This window comes from Triticum urartu, chromosome 5 (assembly GCF_003073215.2).
Source record: "Triticum urartu cultivar G1812 chromosome 5, Tu2.1, whole genome shotgun sequence".
In the NCBI taxonomy this organism is placed as follows: domain Eukaryota; kingdom Viridiplantae; phylum Streptophyta; class Magnoliopsida; order Poales; family Poaceae; genus Triticum; species Triticum urartu.
In genome coordinates, this window is record NC_053026.1 from 409,358,090 (window position 1) to 409,366,961 (window position 8,872).

General features: G+C 45.6%; 1 protein-coding gene across 1 annotated transcript; it reads left to right on the forward strand.

The window, feature by feature from the left end:
* Positions 1-6,928: 6,928 nt before the first annotated feature.
* On the forward strand, positions 6,929-8,041 carry LOC125556097 (auxin-responsive protein SAUR36-like). The gene is made up of 2 exons (XM_048718892.1): positions 6,929-7,694; positions 7,827-8,041. The coding sequence occupies exons 1-2, from the start codon at positions 7,190-7,192 to the stop codon at positions 7,880-7,882; spliced, it is 561 nt and encodes a 186-aa protein (XP_048574849.1). The 5' UTR covers positions 6,929-7,189; the 3' UTR covers positions 7,883-8,041.
* Positions 8,042-8,872: the final 831 nt, after the last annotated feature.

Consider the following 8,872-nt stretch of genomic DNA (forward strand, 5'->3'; position numbering starts at 1 on the left):
AATATAAAGGGAATAATAAATATGCCAGAGAAAAAGTTTCAGAACCTAAAGTCTCATGACTGCCACGTGATTATGACGCAACTGCTTCCGGTTGCATTGAGGGGGCTTCTACCGGAAACGTCCGATTAGCCATTGTGAAGCTATGTGCATTCCTCAATGCAATCTCTCAGAAGGTGATCGATCCAGAAATCGTACCAAGGCTAAGGAGTGATGTGGCGCAATGTCTTGTCAGTTTCGAGCTGGTGTTCCCACCATCCTTCTTCAATATCATGACGCATGTCCTAGTTCATCTAGTCGACGAGATTGTCATCCTGGGGCCCGTATTTCTACACAATATGTTCCCCTTTGAGAGGTTCATGGGAGTCCTAAAGAAATATGTCTGTAACCGCGCTAGGCCAGAAGGAAGCATCTCCATGGGCCATCAAACAGAGGATGTCATCGGGTTTTGTGTTGACTTCATTCCTGGCCTTAACAAGATAGGTCTCCCTAAATCGCGGTATGAGGGGAGACTGACTGGAAAAGGCACTCTGGGAAGAGACTCAATAATATGCAGGGACGGATATTCTTGGTCTCAAGCACACTACACAGTTCTACAGAACTCTACCTTGGTGACCCCGTATGTCGATGAACACAAGAACAGTCTGCGCTCCAAACACCCGGAGCAGTGCGACGACTGGATTACATGTGAACACATCAGGACTTTCAGCAGTTGGTTGGAAACACGTCTCAGAGGTGACAACACTGTTTGTGATGAGTTGTACTTGTTGTCCAGGGGACCATCTTTGACTGTATTGACTTACAAAGGATACGAGATAAATGGGAATACATTTTACACGATCGCCCAAGATCAAAAGAGCACCAACCAAAACAGCGGTGTCCGCTTTGATGCAACAACCGAGAGCGGAAAGGACACATATTATGGTTACATAGTGGACATATGGGAACTTGACTACGGACCTGATTTTAAGGTCCCTTTGTTTAAGTGCAAATGGGTCAATCTGTTAGGCGGCGGGGTACAAGTAGACCCATAGTATGGAATGACAACAGTGGATCTGAAAAATCTTGGGTACACTGACGAACCGTTCGTCCTAGCCAATGATGTGGCACAGGTTATCTATGTGAAGGACATGTCTACCAAACCGAGAAAAAGAAAAGATAAGGAAGCGAATACATCATACGATGAGACAAAGCGCCACATAGTTCTTTCAGGAAAAAGGGACATCCTGAGAGTGGACGGCAAGACAGACATGTCTGAAGATTATGAAAAGTTTCATGAAATTCCTCCCTTCAATGTCAAGGCTGATCCAAGCATCCTGATAAACAATGAAGATTATCCATGGTTACGGCGCAATAAGCAAATGACACAAGCAAAGAAAAAGTGAAGACTTTCTCCCGCAATAAGCAAATGCTATGTGGGTGAAATTATGATACCATCCCAACTTTCAACTTTTTCAGAGTTCATTTGAAATTCTTTCATGTCTTATGGTTCGAAACTTTGATACTTCGAAAGTGATTGTCCATTTTGTACACGAAGTGCATCAAGTTTTTGTCGTAACCCTCTCTACTTTTTGGAACATGCTATGTGGGTGAAATGATGATACCATGCCAACTTTCAACCTTTTCAGAGTTCATTTTGAAATGCTTTCCAATTTCAGAGTCATTTAGCTCAAAGAATGAATTAATAGCAAACAGAATGAACTACAAAACTTTTATGAAAATAAAAACAATCAATTAAAATATTATGTTATGATCAACTAAAATAAAACTATAATATTCTTCAATAGCAAAAAGAATATAATTTGTGTGACCTAAAATCAAACTATAAGTATTTAATTGTAAGTATAAATAAAAAATAAATAGCAAAGAAAAAAAAATTCTAATTTTATAGTAAAGTTATTCATAAACTAGTGATTCACACAAATTTTTAAAAATTCAAATTTAAACTATTTAAAATTTAAAACTAATGGCACTAACAGAAAGTTTATAATTTTTGTGACCTAAAAGCAAAAAGAAATCACTAAAAAACTGTAAGTATTTAGTTTTAAGTAGAAATAAAAAAATAAAAAACCAAAAAAATATAGAAATAAAAAAGAAAAAACCAAAAAAAATGCCACCAACTGGGCCTCCACGGCCTGAATACGACTAGAAACCCTACATGGGCCAGGATTCAGGCCCGCAGAAGGCCCAATAGGCCCATAGGCAAAGCAGTGTCAAATTAGGCCCATAGGCCTGCTATTCAGAGAAGTTCGAGAGGAAGGAGGCAGCAAAGCTTATAAACCAGTGCCGGGCGCTCTCAACTAGCGATGTGGGACTAAACTTATGGGCGCGGGCAGCACAAGGGCATTGGTCCCGGTTGGTGGCACCAGCACAAGGGCATTGGTCCCGGTTGGTGCCACCAACCGGGACCAATGCGCTTCGCTTCCCGCCCTTTGGCCTGCCGAAAAGAGGCCATTGGTCTCGGTTCGTGGCACCAACCGGGACTAATGCCTACCTTTAGTCCCGGTTGCTGCCACGAACCGAGACTAAAGCCTCTGCTATATAAGGCACACTTTGGAATTTTTCATTCTCATCTTGCAGTTGCCCCGACGCCGCCCGCCCCCATCGTCGCCGTCGCCCGCGCCCATTGTCGCCGTCGCCCGCGCCGCGCGCCGCCCCCGTCGCCGTCGCCCTCGTCCCTGCCCCGACGCCGCCCGCCCCCATCGTCGCCGTCGCCCGCGCCGCGTGCCGCCCCGGCCCGCCCCCGTCGCCGTCGCCCTCCGCCCTGATCCGACGCCGCCCGCCCCCATCGTCGCCGTCGCCCCGCGCCGCGCCGCCCCGCCGTCGCCGTCCGCGTCGCCCGCCCGCCCCCATCGTCGCCGTCCGCCGTCGCCCGCCCGCCCCCATCGTCGCCGTTGCCGTCGCCCGCGTCGCCGTCGCCGTCGCCGTCGCCCGCCCGCCCCCATCGTCGCCGTCGCCGTCGCCGTCGCCGGACTCCGCGGTCCTCCTCTGGTCCGGCCGCGGCGCCCTAGCTATATGCTTTTTTTTTGTTATATGCTTTTTTCTGTTATATGCTTTTTTTCTGTTATATGCTTTTTTTCATGTATATATGCAAAAAAATAGTTTTTTAGAAAAATTAGGATTTTTTTCTGCTCATAGATTTTTTTTCATATATATGCTTGTTTTTTATATATATGTATATATATGTTCTCTGTGTATATATCTATGTTCATGTATATATGCAAAAAATAGTTCTTTAGAAAAAATAGTTCTTTAGAAGAGGGGGTCGAGAGGGAGTCTAGGGTCGCCGAGGGGTCGAGGGTCGTCGAACATGAGAGGAGGAAGAGGATAAAAAAGAAGAGGAATAAGAAAAGAAAAAAGAGGAGAAGAAAGAATAGAGGAGAAGATCTCCTCTATTCTTTCTTCTCCTCTTTTTTTTCTTCTTCTTCCTCTTTTTTTATCAGGAATGAGGGTCGTCGAGGGTCGCCGAGCGGTAGAGGAAGAAGAGGATAAAATAGAAGAGGAAGAAAAAAAAGATTAGTAATGTAATTGATGAGTTATGCATGCGTGTGCAGTTTCCACTATATTCTCCTATATATTAAGCTTGAGCAGGGACTAGTAACCGTTTTAGACTCAAGACGAAAAGATCCAAAGGACTATGCAGACATGACTCAAATACTCGAGAAGTAAGTTAACTCGATCATTATCCACCATATCAGCACCTTTGTTCATTTCCTGATATATCAAGTAATTGTTTTCTTTGTCCGGCAGGGTTTGGAGAAAATTCACCAGAAAAGCTCCGGGACTACCGAAGGAGCTGCAATTTAGACACCCGAAAGTAAGTACTAGCTATAGTAGCATTTTAAGCGCATCTACTAGTCATTCAAGCGCTAGTTTCATCAATACCATTTGGCATTCTTGCTTATCAGTTTGATTAACCTCTATTTCTTGTAAAGTGGTTGTGGCAGCAACAAGGGAATGATTTCTGTGGTTACTATGTTTGCGAGTCCATCCGCCACACGACCTGTGAGCGGGGCTACACTGACGAACAATATGAAGTACGTAAATAACAACATTCACAATTTTATTTTATTACCATCATTTGTGTTGAGTTTCATTCATTCATATATATGTATTGACCCCCTTCTTTAAATTAGGTGTTTCGGAAGCGGGATGAACTCCTAGCACCAGCTCGCATGTGAGGAATTCAAGAGGAATTGGCGGCATTCTTTCTTGACCACGTGATCCCTGAAGACGGAGAATTCTATGTTAACCCTGAGTCCGTATGATTATATTTGTAAGAGATAATTACTGTATATATGTAGCCGGTAGTGTCAGATAGATATACGAGAACTTGTTGTTCGACCAATCTCTCGGAGAAGGAGAGGTGGTCGATATCACTTCTCTCTGTATATATGCATATATGTTCATGACGATCTTCTGTTTCCTTCGTTTGCTTACTAGCTAGCTAGCGTGTCTAGTCCTCTCTATATACGTATGTATAGTACGTAGCGTCGACCAAGCACAGACATAACAGAGGACACTTCTCTCTATTAATTATAACTAGCTAACACAATATATGAAACACCTAAATTAACCCCCTAAAACCCCCAACCCCCCCCCCCCTTTCAAAAAAAAAACAAAAACCCCAGCCACAGAAGTGCTGACGCGTGGATGCCTATTGGTCCCAGTTGGTGCCACCAACCGGGACCAAAGGGTCTCCACGTGGGCAGTGCGCAGAGCCCAGTCAGGAGACCCTTTGGTCCCGGTTGGTGGCACCAACCGGGACCAAAGGGTCTCCTGACTGGGCTCTGCGCACTGCCCACGTGGAGGGCCTTTAGTCCCGGTTCTGGATTGAACCGGGACTAAAGGGTGGAGGTATTAGTACCGACACTTTAGTCCCGGTTCCTAAACCGGGACTAAAGGCCCTTACGAACCGGGACTATAGGCCCTTTTTCTACCAGTGATGTATAAGTCATGAAGAAAGCAATAGCAACATACTAAACGATCGGATGCTAAGCTAATGGAATGGATCATGTCAATCAGATCATTCAACTAATGATGTGATCCTGTTAATCAAATGACAACTCTTTGTCCATGGTTAGAAAACATAACCATCTTTGATTAACAAGCTAGTCTAGTAGAGGCATACTAGTGACACTCTGTTTGTCTATCTATTCACACATGTATTATGTTTCCGGTTAATACAATTCTAGCATGAATAATAAACATTTATCATGATATAAGGAAATAAATAATAACTTTATTATTGCCTCTAGGGCATATTTCCTTCACTCGCCTCCTCCCAAACGACCCCGCAGGCTCGCCCGAGAAACCTGCTTCTCCCGCACATCTCGGGCGCCCACCCTCGAGAAAACTGTCACTTCTTCACGTCTACCACATGATTTCTCCTCAGGACAAAGTTACCATGGTATTCGTATGCAAATTATCAGGCCTGTGTTGCATAACTTACCATGCTATTTACATAGAATGTACCAGGTACTATGCTTCAACAACTATATCCCTTCAAAGTTACCACTGTGTTTTGTACACAAGTTATAAGGTCTTCGATGTGTAAAATACCGTGGTACTTACACATAAGTTATCAGGGTATATGTACATCAACCTCCCCCCGGTCAAAGTTATCATGGGGGATTGTACATGAGTTACCGTGTCTACGGTTCGTATATTTCATGGTACTTGCACCTAGAAACCTGGGTGTATTTCGGTAGCTTTTTCCATAGGTCCAAAATTACCATGATGTTTTTGCGTAACTTATCATGCCTATAGCACGTGTGCCCCTCGTGACACTAAACATTATGTGACTTTCCCGTGGCACGCCATGTATTGTGTTCATCCAAGAGGCCCACGCGCTACACGAGTGTATGTTTTTAACAACTTATTTTCCTTTGGTAAAAGAGTTACCATCATATTTATATTGCAAGTTATCGGTTATGCGGTGCTTATATTATCATGTTATTTACAAAAAAATTATTGGGGATGTTTTGAACAACTTTTTCCTGAAACAAAAAAGCTATCATGGTGATTCTAGGTAACCTATCAAGTCCGTAGTGCTTAAAATATCATGCTATTTACACAAAATTTATCACGGGGATGTTTCAGCAACAAATCCCCCCCCCCCTTTCAAAAACTTAACATAGTGTTTAGTTATCACAGTGCATATGTTTTCATACTATATACACATAAAAATGCCAAGGGAGGGAGGTATACTACCGTGCTATTTACATAGAAGATACCGGAGTATCTTAAAAAAAATCCCTATGGTCAAAGTTACCATGGTGTTTCTACCTCAGTTATCAGATATGCGCTCCGTATATTACCATCTATTTACACATAAATTATCAGATATCTTTTCACATTTGTCTTCCCCAATGGTTAAAGTTACCGCGTTGTTTGTATCTAAATTATCAGGTCTATGGCGTGAATGTTATCGTGCTATTTACAAAAATTACCGAGGGACGGGTTCAACAAATTTATTCCCAATGATCAAAGTTACCATGATGCTTGAAACAAAAGGTTTTCAGTGCTAACATATTAAAGGCAAAAACATGTCAAAAAACAGTATTTCCCTTAGCTTGTTCGACAATGAGTGTCATAGGTGAGGTGGTTAGCTTCCTTTGTTGATTACCTGTAGACCAAAGATCAAAATAATCGGCAGTTGACTCTTATTTTTTCTCTTTCAGAAATTCAGCCCTGATATTTATTTAAAAATATCGAGCACCTGGCCAGCGCGCATTTGCTACGCACAATGCAGAAGAAAAGAGTATCTCGCGTACAAAACCAGAACCAAAAATCCCATTTCCTCACTACTTGGTTTACTTGGCACACCATCTAAGCTGATTTAATATTCCTGCTTAGCTTGCAAGCCCACCACAAGCTTCCCCTGCCGTTGCCACCAAAGAAAAGAAGTCCGAGCAAGCTGGCCTAATGGCTGGATCAAAGCAAACACACCGTATTCCCGCTAGATATCTCGCTAAGCAAGAGCTTTTTAATAATAATCGCCATGGCGCCATGTTACCTCCTGCGCGTCCGGCGGTAGGGCTGCGAGTTGATTATATAATCGGTGCATGCCACCCCCTCGTTTATTCTTCCAGCTCCCGGCCAGCATCCATTCCCAGCCTCTCGAGATCCAAGAAGTCCCGCACTAGCGGCGTACGGTGCCGTGTGTGTGTAGTAAGTAGGTACGTACGTGATGGGCGACGACGGCGCCAAGGCGGCCACCACGACGATCGTGCGGCTGCGGGAGCTGCTGCACAAGTGGGCCCTCGGCGCCAGGGGCGACGCCGACGACGGCGAGGAGGGGGAGGGGGAGGAGACGCACGCGCCGGCGGCGGGGGCGGGAGCGGGAGCGGGAGGTGCGCCGCCGTCGATCCCGCCGTTCGTGCTGCGGCGGCTGACGAGGACGGTGACGGTGGACTCGGACGACGAGGGCTGCCACAGCCCGGAGGCGGCGCCGGACGTGCCGAGGGGTTACTGCCCTGTGTACGTGGGGCCGGAGCAGCGGCGGTTCGTGATCCCGACCGGCTACCTGGGGCACCCCGTGTTCCGGCTCCTCCTGGAGAAGGCCGAGGAGGAGTTCGGGTTCCGGCACGAGGGCGCGCTGGCCATCCCCTGCGACACCGAGGCCTTCAAGTACATCCTCCAGTGCGTCGAGCGCCACGACAAGGGCCTCGCCGCCGACGACGTCGACGTCGACGGTATGTTGCCCGTCATCGACTAGCCCCCGAGTCGTTCGCATACTGTACTAGCACAGGATGGATCGTTTAACCGTGTGATGGATTCATCTGTAACAGTGTTCTGAATTATGTTCGTTTGCATTTAATTTTCAGAAGGGAACCTGCGCAGTGTGCTAGAGCCAGCGTCGTCAGTTCATCATGTTTCGTAGATAGTGTGTGTAATGATGTAATTTCTGTCTCTTTTTCTAAGGAAAGACCTAAATATAGGATCAAGAATTAAATTGATCCGTCAAAGTAGTTTGGGTGTAACTGGTTGTGATCTAAGTATGTTAGTACAGTTTGTAATGGTAATTGTTCTGGCTTTGCTGGGCTCGCTCGATCTGTTCGTCAGGCACCCAGCGCGTGAGCTATGGAGGCAGCTAGAGCGCATTTCGCTCGATCTGCGGCCTCCATTTGATGGGCTTTGGCAACCTTCTCCATGTGTTCTGGCTTCCTCTTTTGATTTATCCCCCGGTTCATTAACATGTCTCTGGCTATGACTGACGGGAAAACATGGAAAACAGATACGCATGTCTCCTGCTGTCACTTATTTAATGTCTCCTGCTGTCACTTATTTAATGTGTCAAGCCTCAAGCATGTCTCCTGTTGCTTGTCAGCCAGCGTCTCGCCATCCCGTCCCCCTCCTTCTGAATTTTCATACAGAAATGATGCGCATTTGGTCACTGCCCGTTTGATCCCTGATAAAATGCCCCTAGCTTTGTTTTGGAACAGAAAAATGTCCTGCCCTGCAGTGGTTCATCAGGTCGAGCGTTCATCACCTTGCTGCCCAAGAGTGCCGATTCTGAATCTTTGTTTGACTACCGTTCGATCAGCCCCATCCATCTTGTCGCGAAGTTTTTTCTCTCCCCAAAACCCTCTCCCTTTCCTTAAAAAATAAAAATAAACCTCTCCCTTTGGCTTGCCCCTCGGCTTGGTGACATGGTGTCGGCGAACCAAAGCGTGTACATCGCCGGACGTATCATACATGACAACTTTCAGCTCCTGAAACACACCGCACGTCTCATTCATATCCTGAAAGTCTCACGCATGATGCTCAAGATTAACATTGCCTGGGCATTTGACTCAATCTCATGGCTATTCCTTCTTCATATTCTCAGCCACCTTGGTTTTGGCCTAACTGGCGCGAGTGGATCTCCATC

Excerpts from the sequence above, each read along its gene's own strand:
- LOC125556097 (XM_048718892.1), top strand. The coding sequence starts at position 7,190 with ATGGGCGACGACGGCGCCAAGGCGGCCACCACGACGATCGTGCGGCTG. Across the intron at positions 7,695-7,826 it reads CGACGACGTCGACGTCGACG|AAGGGAACCTGCGCAGTGTG; the intron begins GTATGTTGCCCG and ends TTTAATTTTCAG.